Below are 19,661 nucleotides of genomic sequence, written 5' to 3'. Positions count from 1 at the left end.
GATCGCATCTGATCGGGAGAGACGGCCAGACGTGCGCTCGTCTTCCTTCTCGTGCAGGCGGCCGGGAAGGGAAGGCGAGTCGGCGCGCAGCACAACGACGAGCTGTGCGTCAAACACCCGACGACTACTATGCCGATCATCTTCTCCCAAGGTGAGATCCGGTACTAATCTCTTTCATCCCTTCTCTCTCCGCACATCTTGATGGTGGCCACCGGAGCTGTGCCCACACGGTCGGAGAGGAGGCCGGCGGCTAGCTGCACCTCTCACCGCTGACGACAACGATGTGCCGGGGCTGCTGCTCGGGTGTGGCCTTGGCACATCCTTCACCAACGACTGCTGTGAAGACGGCGACGACGTGCCGGGGCGCCGCCCATGCGCGACCCCCAGCGCACCCTTCACGCAGGACGACGGCGTATCGGGGCCACCGTCCACGCACGGTCCCTTGTGCACCCCGCGCCGCCTAGTCCGTCGACAATGCCAGACTCTTCACTCGCGACGACGAGCCGGACCGCCGTGTTTGCGCGGCCTCCGGCGTGCCCGCCGCTCACGACGACGACGTGCCGGGGCTGTGCGCCCTCGGTGCACTCTCCACTGGCGACGACGAGCCGGGACCGCCGTGTTTGCGCGGCCTCTGTCACGCCCGCCACTCACGCCGGGGCTGGGCTCCCTCGGCACACTCTCCGCACATGACGACGACGTACCGGGGCTGTCGACCGTGTGCGGTCTCCGGCGCACCCTCCGTCGCCGAGTTTGCCGGCAACACCATCGTGCCGGGACTCGGCGGCACATATCGTTCGACTCGGCGCACTCTAATGCGCCCCCTTCTACTTACACCATCGGCGGCGCCTGGGCGAGGCATCACCGCATCGCGAGGCCTTACTCGCCCCCGTCTCACCGGTCCATGGAGGCACCATGGACTGGTCGGGACTCGTCGACACACATCGTTCAACTGGGCGCACTCTAATGCGCCCCCTTCTACTTACACCATCAGCGGCGCCGGGGCGAGGCACCAACGCATTGCGAGGCCTTACTCGCCCCGTCTCACCGGTCCATGGAGGCACCATGGACTGGTCGGGACTCGTCGACACACATCGTTCGACTCGGCGCACTCTAATGCTCTAATGCGCCACCCCTTCTACTTACACCATCGGCGGCGCCTGGGCGAGGCACCACCGCATCGGGAGGCCTTACTCGCCCCCGTCTCACCGGTCCATGGAGGCACAATGGACTGGTCGGGACTCGTCGACACGCATCGTTCGACTCGGCGCCATCTAGTGCGCCACCCCTTCTACCTACACCATCGGCGGCGCCTTGCCGAGGCTCCGCCGCATCGCGAGATCTTCTTCGCCGCTGTCTTGCCGGTCCATGGAGGCGCCATGGGTTGGCCGGGACTCGGCGACATGGTCCGTTCGACGCGTCGGCGGCGGCGCCGCGCTCGACGAGTCACCTCTCCTCGCCGTAACCATGGCGGTGGCACAGCGCTCGACGAGTCACGACGACTCGTCGTAACGATGGCGGCGGCACGGCACTCGATGAGCCATGATGACTCGTCGTAACTATGGTGGCAGAGACATCATCCGGTTGGAGCCGGGACACGCTTAGGCGTATCTCGAGGCCGACCTCTTTTTCAGCACAAACAAGTGTCACACGTGCCGGGGTCCGCTCATGTCTAGCGGCTCCCGGTTCGGACGCATCCGTCGTGGAGACGGACTCGACATCACCGTCGGCACTCCGAGTCGCGCCACACTCATTGGCGTGCGGCCCATTTACCACCGCCGGCCACGCCGGGCGGCACCAGGTGGCGACTTCCTCCGCTATTTGGCGGTGGTGTATGCGGTCATCAGCGGATGTGCGCACTCCACGTGCCGCACGTCCATCCATTCCTTCTTCTCCTTTCGACACCTACTCCCGCGGGGCATACCCCTCGCACATCCGGTGAATCTACAATGTCATCGACGACGTTCAAGCCAAGCCCAACCATGCATGCTACTTCAACAACCACATCGACGCCGCCCAAGGCCGATGAGGCAAGACGGCGTAGGCGGGAGTGGCCGGAGCAAAGGCCACGTTTTCGACGGCGCGTGTACCACTCCGTACACGGACTCTGCCGCCGCCGCCACACACACACACACCACCACCATGCATGAGGAACGTGAAGCGAAGACCGAAGACGACGACTGCGCAGCTTAATCGGAGGTGTCCTGCGGTACTATCCGCGGGAGTAATTAACCGGGGGCTTTCCGAGGCCCCGGGAACCAGGAGACCATGATCGCTTGATCACTTCGGCCGCGCCAGCAGGCCCCACACATTTTCTTTTCCTCTTCTTGTATTTGTGTACTTTGTACTGCATGCCCGCAACATTGTTGTTCCCTGGTGCAAAGGGAGATGCTTATACGAACCCCCTATCTTTTTGTATGAGCGTCGTCTTTTCTTTTTCGTGTCAAACAAACAGATCACTGTAAAGGACTAACAGAAGCCTGAGAACACGACAATCAAACTAATACAGAAAGACTTTAAGGTTTTGCCTCCCAATTGTTTTTCTCGTCTCCGGCCGACGAAGCCCGCTTTTCAGGGGAGGTCATTTTCCCTTCAAAAGTACGCATGTTTTGTTCCTTCCACAGGTTCCAAGAATCATGCCAGAGAAGCAGTCTTCCGCCACCAAGCTCGAACCCAAGTGCAGTTGACAGTAAACTGAACCACCCTTGCGTCCGAGAGCCTGAACATATCCTAAACTTGTCTAGCAAAAGTGCAGGTTAGAAGGATGTGAGCTGCATTCTCCTCATGGAGATCACAGAGAGAACACTTGCCGTTGTGAGGCCATTCCTTGGTCGCAAGGCGGTGAGCTGTCCAGTTTCAGTTCTAGATAATGTCACGAGGAGCCACACATAAAACTTCACTTTTACTAAAACAAACATTAAACTTTACTTTGGGTTCAGCTTTAATATGCCAGACTGAGTTCAGTAACGGTTCCTTCACGCATCTGAAGAACTGAAAATTATAGGCAGACGCGGCAGAGTACTGGCCAGTTGAGGTCAGCTTCCAACGAATTGTATCAGGTTCCTCAGAAAGGTTGACCAACTGGGTCCTTTCCCAAAGGTTGCTGAACTCGTCCATGAGAAATTGGGAGTCAATTCTCTGCAAACCTCTCATCCAATGTTGATCAGAGAGCGCCTCCTTTACCGTCAGATTTTTCTTCTTCTCGCTAGAGCAAACAAACCAGGAGCAAAGTCCCTTGGAGCCTACCGCAACAGTTAACACTCAGCCCAAAATTTAGCCTTGGAACCATCCCCCAACAGTATGCCAGTACCAGGAGAGAATAATGGAGAATATAACATTTACTCCGTTCACACATCTGATGTTGGTATTGATGAGGCACTTGCACTGCTATCTTTCCCTATGCTTCCAAATCAACTATTCCCTCTGTTCACAAATATAAGATGTTCTCACTTCTTCCCAAGCAGATGTATATGGACACATTTTTATGTGTTTGTTCACTTATTTCAGTCTGTATATACTCCATATTAACATATCCAAAATATCTTATATTTGTCAATGGAGGGAGTATATGTCTTGTGTCTCTGACAACCTCCTATGCCTAACTAACCGGCCTCTAGAATGCCCGTCGGAAGGACGAAAGTTATCAAGAGTACCATACTTCACCAGAAGAAAGTAGGGGCACTGCATGGTCCAGGAGGAACACGACTCAGATAAGCATGTGGGCGAGCTAGCCATTCACATGGACTGGGTTGTAAGCAGAGCAGGATCCCCTGGCGTACTGCACCCTGACATTGGGCCACTGACGTGTAGGCCCGGGTCCACATCTCAGTGGGCCAATGCCATGTCAGTGGAGTCGCGCTCATTGTAAGCTGGCGACAAATGCTTCCATTGGTAAAACAAAACCGGTAGTGTTCCCATAAAAAGGCCTTTTACTCAAGGGCGCTTCATCATACTGGTCTAGAGTGGATCTACACAGGAAGGGTCCATCATGTCATTCTTCTCAACACTGGGGCCATAAACAACTTTCTAGTCGACTACAATGTATGTTGTGATTCAATGGCATCGTCAAGGGATGATGCTCCCATGTCTTGCTGCAGGGAAACATACTGCAGTATGCTACGACCTGTCCTGTTGAAAATATAAATAATGTGACTGTATATATAGGGGTATGAACTTTGCAAACAACTTCTTATCGATAAATGTAGAACAACATCTTCACGCTTTGCCTCAAACACTGCAACCACTCGATTTCATTTGATCTAAGTCGGACTGAACTCTAAACAAGATTTTGAAAAGGCTCAATTGGATCAACAAGCCTGCGATTTTTCAAAACATTATACCTAGTGTGTCTCTTGTGACATGTTTGATTCCAACCGAGCTTAATTGCTTGATTTTTATACGTTTGACATTCCGCACAACTTTTGTCGAACTAATCTCGAGAATAGGAGACTTTCATGTGATTCTAAATTGTGTTTTGCTTTATGTGTTATCGATCTTTGCTGAGCAAGAGCTTTCCCCTGCTCGAGCTTTCTCTGAGGTGTCTCTGGGACTACAGAAAACCCAAGCAGAACGACATTCCAATCTCACTATACCTTACCACTTGATTCTACTGAGCTCATCCAAACTCTATCGGCTTTTGTTTCATATATGATCATGTGGTCTCAGATTCAAACAACCACTTTATTTCCCGATGCTTCTCGGTCCTACCATGTCATCTGTTTGGACGACTTTGCTAGAGGACTCAAGATTATAGCTCACAACTTGATAACTTCTTGTTGGTATAGGTATATATCTTGAAAGCCGCTTCTCTCTCATCATGTTACAAGTCTCTTGTTGCTCATAATAAGAATAGTACTGCAATGCAACTACCTACGTACCATCCCCTACGTGGTAGAACCATTTGGTGCATATGTCTCAAGTGATGACATTATAGTATTGAAATAGTTTTGCATGCGTATATTTAGTTAGCTCCCGCGTTAGTTGATCAAATATTGTAACATTATTTGCAAAAAAGAAATTAGTGCCACATGCCTTAGGCACATCCCCACTCTCGTACTCAGGGTCAACATACCAAAGGCATTCAATTCTATTTCATCAACTTTTCTTCTTATGTGTTGCGATACATTGGCTTTGGTGACAAGTTCCTCGAGTGGATCTGTATGGTCTTTTCTTTTGCGTCCTCGAAGATCATGTTGAACTGAATTCCTCAAAGGTGTATGCTCCATCACCAGGGCTTGTGGCAACCCCCCCCCCCCCCCCCATCCATGCTTTTATTCATCCTAGTCATGGAGGAGCTAAGTGCCTTGTTGATCCATAGTGAGGAGGTCAGCATGCTCAAGTCGCTACGCGGTCGAGGTGTCAAGCTGGCCGCGTCTATGCTCAACTGCTATAGGTTCAATGGATAATCTGTTCATCAATTGTTCCTCCTCGACCTTAATATGGCGCCAGATTAAGGTAACTGGCTCGTGACCTATTAGTCGTGTGCTGCCCCTAACACATTTGTGCCACGGGTTCAACTCTGCAATCCTGCTCTAGTCCTCAATGTCCTCAATGTCCAACAATCCAGAATTGGTGCCCTTACGTAGAAATTCAGAGATGAAGCTCCATTGCCTTAGCCCTGAAACAACATCCTTGGCAGACGTCGGGAGGGTGTGGTTAGATTGTTGAAAGTGTGCTTCTAGTCTCGAGCTCACATGCACATGGCATGAACAGTAAAATCCAAAAAAAAGAAACATTGATGAAATGGCATTTATGGATGTGCGAACAAAAAAAAAATATGAGTGCTCCACGATGCCATTAAAAAAGTCTTTTTGAAGCATAAACTTTTCTTTTGCCAAAACCTCTGTCATTCCCTCGTACAACTTTGCACACATGTGAAATGCTTGTCCAATGACATGCGGGCCCCACCCATCAGTTGGTGCACACACGAGGGGAGACACGTGTCTCCTCGTCCAGATGCCGCCCCGGCCCACCTGGCAGAGGGACATATGGCACCAGTCAAGGAGGGAGTCTTGCCCACGGGGATATAATAAGCGACGCTTTCGCCCACGCGGCCGCCCACGCCTACCTGAACCGCTGGTACACTGGCACGCGTCCCTCTCGCCCGCTTCGCCCCCCACTCCGGCAGACGCCAGCCACCGCCACCACCGCCGTCCTGCCGCAGGCCAGGCCACCCGCGTCGCCGCGCTTCGATTCCGGGTAAGCGAATCCTCCCGCCCGCCCGCACTCCTCCCTTCCCCCCTCCCGGTTCGGGGCGGATCCGCCCATTCTCGCGTGGTTTAGCCGCTCCTGTTCGGGGTTCAGGGGCGGGATTTGTAGTCGGGGCGGCTTCGGCGGCGAGTGTCACGCGCGTGCGTCTGGTCCGGGGCGGGGTTCGGGTTCTTGATTCGGCGCCGTTCAGGTAGCGGGTCGTTCGGGGGGCGATTCTTGGCTCCCTGCGTGGGTTTGCGCGTTCATCCGCAGCGGCGCCCTTCGATTTGGGCGTGTTCATCCGTAGGGTTTGCCTCCTACCGCGCGGTTTGTTTAGAGGAGATTTTCGCCTGGCGTCATGCGGGGAAGAGAACCGGGCCATTTTGCTCTGCTTCTGTTCGAGTCATCCTCGATTTTTGCCTGGGTTCATCTGAATGGCTCGCTCGGATGATTCTTGGGCGTTCTTGGACCTGCTGGCTGTTCTCTGAATGTCTGATTTCGTCCGTCTTTGCGGAAGGATCATAATTGTAGTATTTGTTTCTTCTCCGCGTAAATGTACTGCGATAAAGAAAATAAAGTGCATGCCTGTGCGTGCTCTGTTCTAGCCTCTCTGTCCCTCTGAGTTTACTCCAACCAACACTGGCTCCCATGAATGCTGTAGGTTTGTTCTAGCAACAAATTGCAGTACGGGTGTAGATTGTTCTGTCACCTTTCATCTCAGGATCACTGTCTGGATATTTCTGCTACCAAAGTTGAATTGTACTCCCTCCGTATTAATATTTCTTTACAGAGGGAGTATTACTCTGGGCCCTGATAAATGAAACCTTTGCTGTGATGGTGCTGGACTTTGTGAGTTTGTGTTTGTTTTGACTGATAGTGTTCAATTTGCTCACTCACTGTAAGCGCTGTATTGTTCACACTTTTGCAATGGAACATCATCATTTCATCTGAAGGAAATGTGAGCGAATTAATTTCCTACAGCACTAGGAATTCAGGCCATTTTAGGCATGGTATAATGTTGCCACATTGCGTGTTTGCTAGAGATAGCATGTGTTTCTTTTTATAGCTCCTTGCTGAAGCTGGACATCTTTTCCAGGACAATCATGTGTCCTCCACTTGGTACACCAACAGAAATGAACTACAGTATCAGCGATTCTTGGAGCGATGAGGAACTTGTGCGATTCTTGGCAGAGAGGAAGGCCGACGACTCCCTGCCAGAGAACGTACTTGTGGGCATGGACCTTACTCTCATTCATCCACGGGATTCCTCCCCTGGTTAGTAGATAATAATTATGATATGTTTGTGGTCCTGTAAATACTCCTGCAGGTCTGAATTCATGTTGTTATTCCTTATGTTGTACTTTCTTCTGTGAGAATGATTATACTGTAGTTGTGGTTTGATTTTCTTAATCCAGTCGTTTTAGACACTTGTGGATAAAATGCACATAGCTGATAAGTCTCTAGCCTAAAGCAGCAACATACTACGTTGTCCAAACTTGTTAGCATGTAGTTTGAATATTTGATTTGGTGAATTCTCTGGTTGTGTGAGACTAGGTATTATTTCCCCTTTCTGACATCCATGTGTTGGCCTTATAATCTGTGCTAATTCTAATTGATTTGCTACTAGATACATGACAGATAACTCATCTTACAGGGAACATATGGTACCTGAACCAGTCAGATGATCAGCAGCCCTATGGCAATGGCGAATCAGATATTAGAAAGGCAAAAGGTGGATACTGGAAGTGCATAGATGTTCTCAGAATACAAACAAGTAAATCTACTGCTGGTGTGAAATTTAGTCTGGAGTTTTATGAAGGCGAAGCACCATCTGGTAAGAGAACTCAGTGGTTGATGCATGAATATCAGGTAGAACAGAATGATGATGCTAATGTACCACAGGTACATTTTTCTCCCTGATCAAAAGTTACACACAGATACCTACCTATCAACCAGGGTTGATGACTGATGCATTCGGTTTTCCTGACAGGAGTACAAGTCTTTGTGTACAATATTCATGCAGGGGAGCAAAAAGTTAAATACTGAAGATGAACTGCTATCTCTGAGTACTAATGCTCCTAATGATCACTTGGAATCTTATCTTCAATATCTTGCTGACATGGAAGAGCAGAATGTTGCGGTAAACTCAAAGGTATATCATAATTTCTTTGTTATACAATGTAGCCATGTTTAGCATTTGCAGTACCACCTGCTCTCTGTTTGTCCTTATGCTAGGGTAAATTATGTGGTCTGGATTGTTTAAACTCTTTGCTGGTTTGTCATTGTAAAATGGAAAATAGTTCCCCGGGATCCTCTTATTGTAAAGCACCTCCTTATTTGAAGAATCAGTCTTGCAAATTCTTGGATTCATTCAAGAACCATACGAAAAAATGTAGCTTATCAGGTTATTCATCTTCTTGTCATTCACTGCTTGCTAGTTTGCGGCAATATAAACCAGATGGTATGTCATTTATGTTAGTTTGACCTGTAATCTTGATGAATCCCTCAATTTACATATGCCAGATTGTATCTTCAAGCAAGCAAAATAGCTCTTCCAGAGAAGGAAAAGACATTTATGAAGATTATAGTGCTGCAGATGGCGTAGATTTTGTGAATGCTCTTGCTAATGAGGACTACATAGAAATGAAAGATCTATTAAGCTCAGATGGCTCTGCATCGACTTCCGAATTTTCAAGTAGACGGTCTGAAGAGTACTTTGACTCTGATGCATTACTGAGGGAGCTTTTGAATGACCAAAACACAACTAGAGAAGTACATCAGGACTGCAATCATAACATAGCTGGACCTACTAAATCTGATTGCATGGTTATCAGTCCACCAGAACAAGGTAAGATGACATTTGTCTCACTTGTTTTGAATTTAAGAGGTTGCTTTAGATCCTCGTGTAGTACGTTCCCAAAACTTTGTAAGTGTAGCCACATGAAGAATCTTTTGGAAACCTAGAACAGTTAAATTTTGCAACTATGAAGTCCCACTGTAATGGACCCACATGATGAATGAGTCTATGGAACTTTCAACAAAGCCAGTTTGGCAATTACAGTTAGTCCCACTGTGTGGCATTTTTCTACTGGGAGGGCTGGGGTTCATTTGTCAATGCTATTAGTTATTGAGATTATAACAGTAATATGTAACTGGATGTTCGTTAACTCTAGTCTAGACAGTTACAGTACTATAGATAAGACCCTCTGTTTTTTCTTTGCCCTGTCTGTACAATAGTTTGCTGACAAGTGAAGTTAATGCATCTGTACTTGCAGGGTTTGTTCACAACCATGATAATGGTGCCATGGTGGCTGGAACATCACTGGAAAAGGCAGCGTCAGATTCTGAAAGAGATCAACATTCGAGCGAGCAGTGTCTGGATCACCATCCTCCCGCGTCTTCCTGTTCTCAGAACAGCCATGTAGAACAAAGCCATTCAAATAGTTCTGGCAGCTCGCATGGAAGCACCACGTCTCCCCAGAGAAGTCGATCTATCGGTAAACTTGGAAAGATAGGAAAGAAGTACTGCTGCTTGGGATCATTCTAGTCCCCTGCATAGCATTTCACCTATTTTGTACAGGATGGGACATAGGCAAGTCAAGTTTTCCTCTTGAGCTGTGTAACATAGGATATACCATGCCATGGTATTCGGACCTTGGCCGGTCACGTGAACAAACTGTTATGGATCTTCTGGCAGAACGAGGGCATGTTCCAAAGCAGCATGAGAAAACACTTCATACGAACTCTGGAAATTTTTTCAGCTATAGTTGTTCATATAGTGTGAGGCACTATGTCATGACACTGATGATTCTGTTGAACCGAGTTCAGCCACTTATATTGTTTGACCGATAATGCCAGTTCTGTTATTGATTCTTATCTTTGTTCAGTGCAATGAGTTAGGTTGCAGTTTCCGATTCTCAGCAACCCCTCTCATTCGTGAATTCTGTTGTAAACTTTTGAGCAATGTAATTTCACCTTTTTACTAAGTGATACTAACTGATAAATACTTCGCAATCTTCTGTTCTGATGAAAGCTAGCTACATGTCAGAATGAGAACTGAAGGTGGGTAATTAGTCGGTTTCAGCAGGAATCATTGCCTCCTGAATCTGTTAGCTCTATGGAGCCAGCAACTTGGTAAATTTGCGATGTGACTGCTTTACTCCCGGCGTGGGATGCTGTCGTACTGGCCCTCAATGCGCTGGTGGTGGGCCGTGTCAGGCCGATGATGCTAGCACGGTAAAGCAAATATCTGTTTTGCTTCCTGCAGTTCCTAGTGGTGCCACATAGTCACCTCCAAAAAGACATTTTTTAAAAGGTGTTGTGTATTAATTCAGAAATAGACCTGTCATTACAACCGTGCAAAGGTAGGCTCCATAGGCAGGTCGGCATTGAACGTAGCAACATGCTGAATCTGACAATCATGCAAATATTAGTTTTATTTGAACACCCCGTGGTTTAATTTGCCTGAATTCTGGCCTTGAACCTATGGGTTTTTTTTTTGGTATTTGGACACAACTGAAGGGGAGCCTTGGTGCAGCGGTAAAGCTGTTGCCTTGTAGTTTAGGTCACGGGTTCAAATCCTGAAAACAACCTTTTACAGAAATGCAGGGAAACATTGCATCCTATATACCCAAAGTGGTCGGACCCTTTCCCGGACCCTGCGCAAGCGGGAGCTACGTGCACCCGGCTGCCCTTTTTTTTGGACACAACTACGCCTGGCCTACTGGTGGAGAGACATAGCCAACTTGTGGTTGGTCAACATCTTGGGAATAAGATCTTGACTTACCCATAGATATCTTCATCCTTGGACCTTGAAGCTTGATGTAATGAAAGACCAAACAGAAATGGTGGTTGATTATCCAATTCAGCATGAAACCGAGTCCCGACACTTCCTAATCCTAACATATCGACATGCCATGTGTTCAGTTGTGTTGCTAGAGGAACACCTTGCAGGCTACTTCTTAAATGTCATAGAGCATGTAACATCTTGCTCCTAAATAAGAAAAGAGGTGTGTCCATCTTGATGTTCTTTAGATTCTAAAGAAGAGAGGGCAATGTTTTTGTTCCAGTGTTGTGCTCTTAAATAACAGGATCGGTGCATATGATTCAACATAGTTCAACAACCATACATACCAATTTATAACCATGTGTAGTGCTGACATGCCATCTTGGCTTACACATGGAGCATTAGATATAGCGCAAACAGACTATAGTACCAGAAATGGAAATATCTACTGTGTAGACCTGCAAACAAATTCATGTATGTCCTAGATATACAAGAGGTTTGAAGGTTCACGAAACTTAAAAGCTGAGGTGCTTCCAACCCAAAAGCATGAATGGGAATCTGCAACACAAAAGCACAACTCAGTTTCATCAGGAATATAATGCTTACTGGGTCTTGAATCAGTTATACTCTATGGAGTAAACAATTTGGTAAATTTGTGATATCAGTGCTTTACTGCCGCCTTATGCATCTCGTCTAGTAAGATTGGTAGAATTGAGCCATCTATTAGTCATTCTGGTGTGTATTTGTTAATAGTCTCTCTATTTTACCGGTGAGTGAGATACTTGCACGTAAAAGAGAATCGTTCATCACATGGCTAAATGTTGCATGTCGGTTCTACATAACAAATAAATAAAAATATATAGAAGACTGTATGTACTTTTTTCTCTCCTTAATTCAGGCCCCACCGACCCCACTCATCACGAAACAGGTAGACAAGTTGTGATGTTGCTGTCAGGGAGTCCTAGTTCCTACAAATGGCTACTGTATACCTCTTGGGTCGCCACCAGGTTGGACACTGTCGTGCGGACTCTTTTGTTCTTGATGGTAAATTATGGGCGAGTAATAGGGCATCGGCGCGCCGGCCGAACAGTTCGGCCGGTCACGCCCCAGCCGTCGATCCGATTATTTTAATTCGTCTGATTAAAGTGGTGGAATAAAAGTTGCGCCGGTCGTTCCTTCCTTTTTTTTGGCTTCTGTACGCACGCTGGTCCACTTGCACTACCTAGAAGTCGCTTTCCTATGTGAGATCAGGCCATGCGGTGGAGGTTGCATGCTGTCATATGTGTGGAGCCTATCCAAATGATGATGTGACTTCTCTCTGCTATCTGTACTCAATAGTTTCAATCGAAAATGTACATAGAAAATCTATACTTGTTGTTAAATTGTATTGCGTATGTAGCATTGCAGTAAAACTTCACAACAAAAACCAAAAAACAAAATCAAAGCAAAAATAGTTGAATGTTTGTAGCATAAATTTCAGTACTTATACAACAACAACAAAAAAACTATGTCACATTGTTTAAAAAAGCTCACAACAAAAACGGAAAACTATGGAAGTAAAATCGTTATATGTTTCCAGCATATTTTTTAGTATATATTTACAACTAAAAAAGCACTCATGTAGCAGTTCATTGGGCCGTTGTGGCTTTCGTGAAAACACGAGCCTCGGGGAAGCTTTTTTCTATCCCCGGTTGAAGCTTTTTGCATCTACAAGTGAAGCATTTTTTGTCAGCGGTTGCAGATTTTTTTGTTGTACTGTGTCATTGTTGAAACTTTTGCATCTACGGTTGAAACTTTTTTAGTTAACGGTTGTAGCTTTTTCCTTTTCACTGTGTCTGGTTGATGATTTTTTCATCTATGGTTGAAGCATTTTCTGTCAACGATTGTAGCACTGGCCGGCCCCTGCTTCTGCCTTCTCCGGTTGGAACTTTTTCATGGTTGGTTTTAGCTTTCTCAGGTGTCGTTTGCAGCTTTGCGGGTTACAAAGAACTGGTTGTATCACCCATACAACAAAAAAGTCAAGATTGTTTCCAGCAAAATCTACCACCGGTTAAAGCAAAATATCTATTCCGTTGTAGCATCTGTGGGAGAGATGTTTGAGATGCATGAGGAGGTAAAGCGAGAGGAAAAAGTGACAAGAGGAGACGAAGAATAAGCCCAGAAAAAAAGAAAAAAAATGCGGCGCGGAAGAGATAAGTTGCAGGCCAACCAGACGCATGTGCCAGCCTGTCCCCCGCATGATAGAGCGAGCGAGCCAGGGGCGACCGGCCGAGCGCTCGGCCAGTCGTCCGGAGGGAAACGTTTCCCTGAATTATGCGAGAGAAAGATCGGAGGAGGCAGAAGGCGGGACGGGCCCGACCCCTCCGCCTGACCCTCCTCCCGCTAGGGTTTCCCCCGTCGCCGCTGACCGCCCGGCGCGCTCGCCCCGCCCCGCCCCGCCCTCTCTCCCCTCCTCCCCATCCCACCGCCTCTGCCATTGTTGGTGTCAAAACCGGCGGATCTCGGGTAGGGGGTCCCGAACTCTGCATCTAGGATCGATGGTAACAGGAGACGGGGGACACGATGTTTACCCAGGTTCGGGCCCTCTCTATGGAGGTAATACCCTACTTCCTGCTTGATTGATCTTGATGAATATTAGTATTACAAGAGTTGATCTACCACGAGATCGTAATGGCCAAACCCTAGAAGTCTAGCCTATGTGAATATGGTAATGAGTATCCCCTATCCGGACTATGCTCTCCGGTTTCTATAGATACCGGAGAGATCTAGGGTTACATGGGGTCGGTTACATAAGAGGGAATCTACATAATCGGTTGCCGAGCTTGCCTTCCACGCCAAGGAGAGTCCAATCCGGACACGGGTATAGTCTTCGGCCTTCATATCTTCACAGCCCATCAGTTCGGCCCAATGAATAACAGGTCGGACGCCCGAGGACCCCTTAGTCCAGGACTCCCTCAGTAGCCCCTGAACCTGGCTTCCATGACGAGGAGTCCGGCGCGCAGATTGTCTTCAGCATTGCAGGCGGGTTCCCCTTTTTCCGAACTCCAAGATAGTCTTCGGATGCGATGATTGTATCCGGACCTGTTACACACACCATACACAACCGCAGAGAGAGAGAGAGAGAGAGAGAGAGAGAGAGAGAGAGAGAGAGAGAGTATATTTTTACACGACTTCCATCTGCTGACAGCTTTCTGCAACGTAACATCATGTCCGTCCGGTCATAATTTCGAACCGTTTTTCATCTGCCATCCCACGTTTCGAGACGCGGTTGCTATTGGCACGTCTTGTCAAAGCAGAGATCGTGTCCCCTTATTGCGGGATTCTCATCAATGCGGGCGTGGGCGACCCAACCATGCCGTCTATACAGCCCTTGGGAATAGGCGGATCTTAAGGCGAGTGAGGAGGCGTTTAATATATGCTGCCTTTATAAGGGGATAAGGATTCCCTCTTCCTCTTCTCACGCTCTCTTTCTGTCTCCGCCTTTCCAATCTCGAGCTCCAGCATTCTCATCTCCTTTCCACTCAAGCAACCATGTCCGGATCCGGTGGTCAGGGCAAATGGATGGTCTCCTCCGTCAAGGAGGAGGACATTACTGAGCTCCGGGCGGCCGGATATTTGGCGAAGGGAATCGCCCACCGCTTGCCGGCCGAGGGACAAATTGTCCCCACGCCGGAGCCCAACGAGAGGGTAGTATTCCTCCCTCATTTCTTCTGCGGGCTAGGGTTTCCAGTCCACCCTTTCATCCGCGGGCTAATGTATTATTACGGGATAGATTTCCATGACCTGTCCCAAAATTCCTTCCTCAACATCTCAGCGTTTATCGTCGTGTGTGAGGCCTTCCTCCGCATCCAACCCCACTTCGGGCTGTGGCTCAAAGTCTTCAACGTGAAGCCGAAGGTGGTGGATGGCCAGCATGCGAAGTGTGCAGGGGCAATGGTGAGTAAATTGTCCAACATCTCCTGGCCCAAAGGCACTTTTGTGGATACGGTAAAGGAGTGGCAGAAGCAGTGGTTCTACATCACGGAACCACGCGACACCACCTAGGCCACAGCTGCTGAATTCCGCTCTGGCCCTCCTATGCGACTCACCTCCTAGGTCGAGAAGAATCCGGACTGGTGTTCTCCTGACGAGCTGATAGCGCTGCAGACGCGTGTTCAGAGTATGGTAACCAAGAGCGTCAAGCTCGCTGATGTGATCCAGGTGATGTTAGTTCGTCGGGTCCTTCCGTGCCAGCGCCGAAGCCGCCCGCTGTGGGAGTTCAATCCGAAGAAGCACCAGACCCTGGTGAGGCTCTTCGAGACTACACACGAAGGCGCATGGAAGTTGCTCTTCAAGGGCAATGAGAAACCGCCGGCCACAGATTCAGATCGCGGACATGACGCTGAACACCCCGCTAGCGAGGTATGTCGTTTTCCATGCATTCTCCACTTGTTTGTTTTCAAGGATGACGCCTAAGCTTTTATTGTTGCTTTTTCTGGACTGGATGGAGAGGGCAAAGTGGATCCAGTGTTCGGCTCCGCTGCCTGAAGAACCAGTCATCCCGCATCTAGCGAAGATGCTGGTGCCGGCGCCATATAAGGCGCTGGAGAAGAAGGCCCAGAAGAAGGAAAAGGGGGCCAAGAGTGGCCCCCGTCGCAAGGGCACTTCGGACGTAACGCCCGAAGACGACGAAGCTCATTCCTTTGTCCCTGAGGATAACGACGAGGAAGAGGAGGAGGAGGAAGAAAACAACCCTCCCCCAGAGGAGAAGAAGAAGAAGAGGGCGGCTTCGGCGCATCTAGAGGCGGAAACACCCAAGAAGGGGAAAGGCGTCCCGGCGGTCAACACCGCGTGGGACGTTGAGAGCAGTCCGGAACGACGCCCCCGCACTAAGCCCCAGGCCGCATCGTAAGTGACATGGCTCGCTTGTGAGCACATCCGGCCCTTTCTCTCCATTATCTTGACATAGTTAACTGTACCATTGCAGTCCGGCCCGCGACCTAATCCAACGATCCTCGTCTGGAGGTTCGTTGGCTCCGTCGGAGATGGCGAGCATCTCGCCACTGCCTGCTTATTCCCCCGGGGCCAGGGATGGCACCGAAGTGTTATCCTGGAGGGCCACTCCGAACCGGGGAGGAGCCCAGGACGCTGTCCGGGAGGCACCACGAGGCGAAGCCTCCACTGCCGGACACATGGGGGAGCCGACCCCCATGGAGACTGGCAAAGAGGGCCGCATCCAGCTCGGCCCTCAGCCGAATACGATTCCGGAGACCCATATAGCTCCGGAGTCAGAAAAGCGGCCTCCTTTGAAGGAGGGAGGTGCGCCGCTTCCACCGGTGGCCCCTGTCCATCCAGGGACACCGGATAACCTGATGGAGGTGCTACGAGGTGCCTCCGTTATGGACAAGCACCGTGTCCTTATGGGTGTGGTGATCGAGAAGGTTCAGTCCGCCAAGAGTGAACTGAACGAAGCCTGCAGCAACCTGTTGACAGGTTTCGAGGTAAGTATCACAGAAAGAGAAAAACCCCATGTAGTCAGTAGCCCCTGAGACACTGTCCGGTGCTCGGCGAGAAAAACCGGACAGAGGATCAATCTTTTATTGTAGGAGACTAACGTGATATGTATGTATAAGCAGGCGTCGATGTTGGCCGCAACCTCGCATGATGCCGAAGTCTCTGAACTGAGGCAGAGGCTGGAGCGGCCCGAGAGCGAGCTCGGTGAAGTTAAGGTTCGGCTCCAGGAGAAGCAAGGTGAGTAATGACTTGCGGTGTGTTCGGAAAGCATATGCGCTGTGTATCGACTGTGGTGTCGTAATATGTGCAGGAGCCAGTCGTGGCCCTGAGGAAGGCCCTGGGCGAGGTCGAGGAGAAGGTTGTCCAGCAGCAAGCCGCCCGTAAGAAGCTCGAGGCCCGGGTCAAAGAAATCCAGGAGCTCCAGGATGCGGTGAAAAAATGTGAGACTTTGGAGCATGATGCGTCGGCTCGAGGGGCCGAGCTCACCAAGGCTCGTCAGAGCGCGGAGACCGCACGGAATGAGGCCCAAGCCGCTCTCCAGGAGATCCAGGAGGCCAAGAAGATCACGGCGGGTAAGGCTTTTAAGATGCAAAGCAAGTATGCGGAGAAGCAGTACCTTTTACTAACCCGTGTTCGGAGTTCCCCAGGAGCTTTTGTGGATCTACCATGCAGCGTATCAGACGCTGCGGAGTTCTACCGAGACGAAGGAGGGGGTTCTATGGAGAAGCTATTCTGGTCGCAATACGCGACGCCAGAGCATCCCGTGTCCTTCACCAATCAGCTGAAGAAGCTGGTGGAGCTGCACAGGGTGGCCGAACTAGCCATGAAGGATTTAATGATCCGGCTGTGGCCAGCCGAAGCCATGCCCGGCAGCTACTTCGGACTCGTGAGGCGGCTGGTGGAAGCCTGTCCGTGGCTGGACGTCGTCAAGCGCTCTCTCTGTATTGAAGGTGCCCGTATGGCCTTCGCTCGTTGCAAGATGTGGTGGGCCAAGATGAACGCCGTTGAAGCTGCCAGCGGGCCACCGGAGGGCAAGGAGCACCGCACACCTGAGAGATATTTTGCGGATGTCATAGAAGGGTCTCGACTTGTAGCAGCACAATGCGGGCATGACATTATTTTTGAATTAGTACATTCGTGTTTTGTCCCTGCTTTGTATTATGGAAACAAAGCCTGTAATGTAATTTTGTTATGCTTTAATTGTTTCCTCCTGTGCGGCCGTGTTGTTTGTAATCTGAGGGTTGGCCAGTCGTCGGCTTCTGCCCTCGTGTAGGTAGTACGGAGGTGTTCGGGATGGAATCTAAACAATCTTGATCCAATTATATGGTCCTTTGAAGGAGTTGTTTAGCACAACGAACAAGGCAATCGGACTATGCGGCTTAAACGCCCTCACTTAGCCATACGAGTTTTATAATAAACCAAGTGCGCAGCCCCTGGTCCAAGCCAGGGTGCTGTCAGCATCTGATCGGGAAGTGCCGATCCGTCGCATAACGCGGAAAAAATCTCTAACGATTTTATAACCCTCGAACAGCTGACCGGCTCTCGCCGTATCATGACAGTCAGTTTTCGGCTTTCTCTACTGAGGTGCTCATCCGGTCAAGGCCAGGGCACAGTCGCAGTAGTTCTCCCTTTACTACCCTAGCCGATAGAGCGGAACGTAGATTAGCAAGCACAGGAGCCGGGCAACCCAACTATTGACCAAACACATGATTCGGAGCCAATGCATATAATGTTAAATTCGGGGTGCCGAACGTATATATAAGAAATGTTCGAACTTTGCTGCCGTACTGTGGGGCGATAAGTAGCCCCTGGCGAATATGAAACCTACAAAAGGGTACCGATGCAGCCGATAAGCGGATCTAAATAAAATGAAGTAAGAAGCGAAAACCACATAAACTGGGCCGCAAACCGTTTTCATTGTAACTGGATGGATACGTCAAGGCGTATCTTGTACAAATAGTGCGATAAGCATCCGGGCTATTTAACATGCCGGGATCAAGAGGGCGCAGCGTGCGGGTCCTGAGAAATAAGTGGAAATACCGTCAAGGAGAATGTATAGAGGTTACCCTACACACCTATGCTGCTTGCCTCCTTTGTATGCCGATCCTTCAAAGGGACTGGTGATCAGGCCCATGAGAAAAGGAACCTGAAACAAAAAGAAAAAGGTGAAAGTATGTGTGTCCGGGATCGGTCTAGCCGAACTGTAGATCCCGGGTTAGCTTGTGCCTCCGTTGATGTCCATGGGATTTTGAGTGCGTAATTATGTACGCGTGGTGCGAATGCCACTACTTCATCGGGACTCGGACGGAGGCCGAATTACTAATCGAGCTCTTGACGAGCCGCGCTATCCTGCTGCAGTGTAGTCCGGAACCCCTTAGTGATGTCCAGGGGCTCGACAGCCGCACTAAGGTGCTGCTTGAGAAGGCCGCTCTGTACCTCTGCTGCTAGGGCGGCGGCGTGCTCCTGTGTTCGGAGGGAGCGTTCCGTATTGCCATTGACTGTTATGACGCCGCGTGGACCGGGCATCTTGAGTTTGAGATATGCATAGTGTGACACTATGTTGAATCTAGCAAACGTTTTTCGTCCGAGCAGTGTGTGGTAGCCGCTGCGGAACGGGACGATGTCGAAGATTAACTCCTCGCTTCGGAAGTTGTCCGAAGAACCGAAGACCACTTCCAGCGTGATTGAGCCCGTACAGCGGGCCTCTATGCCTGGTATGACTCCTTTAAAGATAGTCTTTGTTGGTTTGATTCGTGAGGGGTCAATGCCCATCTTCCGCACTATGTCTTGATAGAGCAGGTTGAGGCTGCTACCACTGTCCATCAGGACTCGTGTTAGGTGAAACCCGTCAATAATTGGGTCAAGGAGTAGTACGGCTGAACCGCTGTGGCGGATACTAGTTGGGTGGTCTCGACGATCGAAGGTGATCGGGAACGACGACCACGGATTGAATTTTGGGGCGAATGACTCTACCGCGTAGACGTCCCTAAGTGCTCGCTTACGCTCCCTTTTGGGGATGTGTGTAGCGTATATCATGTTCACCGTTTTGACTTGATGGGGAAATTTCTTCTGCCCCCCAGAGTTCGGCTGCCGCGGCTCTTCGTCCTCGTCCTCACTTTGTGATCCCTTTTCTTTGTTTTAGGCATTTAACTTGCCAGCCTGCTTGAAAACCCAACAATCCCTGTTGGTATGATTG

The 19,661-nt window shown here is 49.6% G+C and overlaps 1 protein-coding gene across 1 annotated transcript; it reads left to right on the top strand.

Annotated features, from left to right (window-relative positions):
• The first annotated feature begins 6,037 nt into the window (after nucleotides 1–6,037).
• LOC109781545 (uncharacterized) lies at nucleotides 6,038–10,190 on the top strand. The gene is made up of 6 exons (XM_020340134.4): nucleotides 6,038–6,195; nucleotides 7,283–7,461; nucleotides 7,841–8,088; nucleotides 8,177–8,338; nucleotides 8,710–9,034; nucleotides 9,462–10,190. Exons 2-6 carry the CDS (start codon nucleotides 7,290–7,292, stop codon nucleotides 9,731–9,733), a joined length of 1,179 nt encoding a protein of 392 aa, XP_020195723.1. The 5' UTR covers nucleotides 6,038–6,195; nucleotides 7,283–7,289; the 3' UTR covers nucleotides 9,734–10,190.
• Nucleotides 10,191–19,661: the final 9,471 nt, after the last annotated feature.

This window comes from Aegilops tauschii, chromosome 2 (assembly GCF_002575655.3).
Source record: "Aegilops tauschii subsp. strangulata cultivar AL8/78 chromosome 2, Aet v6.0, whole genome shotgun sequence".
NCBI lineage: Eukaryota > Viridiplantae > Streptophyta > Magnoliopsida > Poales > Poaceae > Aegilops > Aegilops tauschii.
The sequence above is the reverse complement of the archived record's forward strand: the minus strand, read 5'-3'. Positions and strand labels throughout refer to the sequence as shown.

What these genes read in the sequence shown, in the direction of transcription:
- LOC109781545 (XM_020340134.4), top strand. Translation starts at nt 7,290, where the DNA reads ATGTGTCCTCCACTTGGTACACCAACAGAAATGAACTACAGTATCAGC. An exon ending in ATGATGCTAATGTACCACAG is followed by an intron (nt 8,089 to 8,176) that starts GTACATTTTTCT and finishes TTTTCCTGACAG; the next exon opens with GAGTACAAGTCTTTGTGTAC. An exon ending in ATGTTGCGGTAAACTCAAAG is followed by an intron (nt 8,339 to 8,709) that starts GTATATCATAAT and finishes TACATATGCCAG; the next exon opens with ATTGTATCTTCAAGCAAGCA.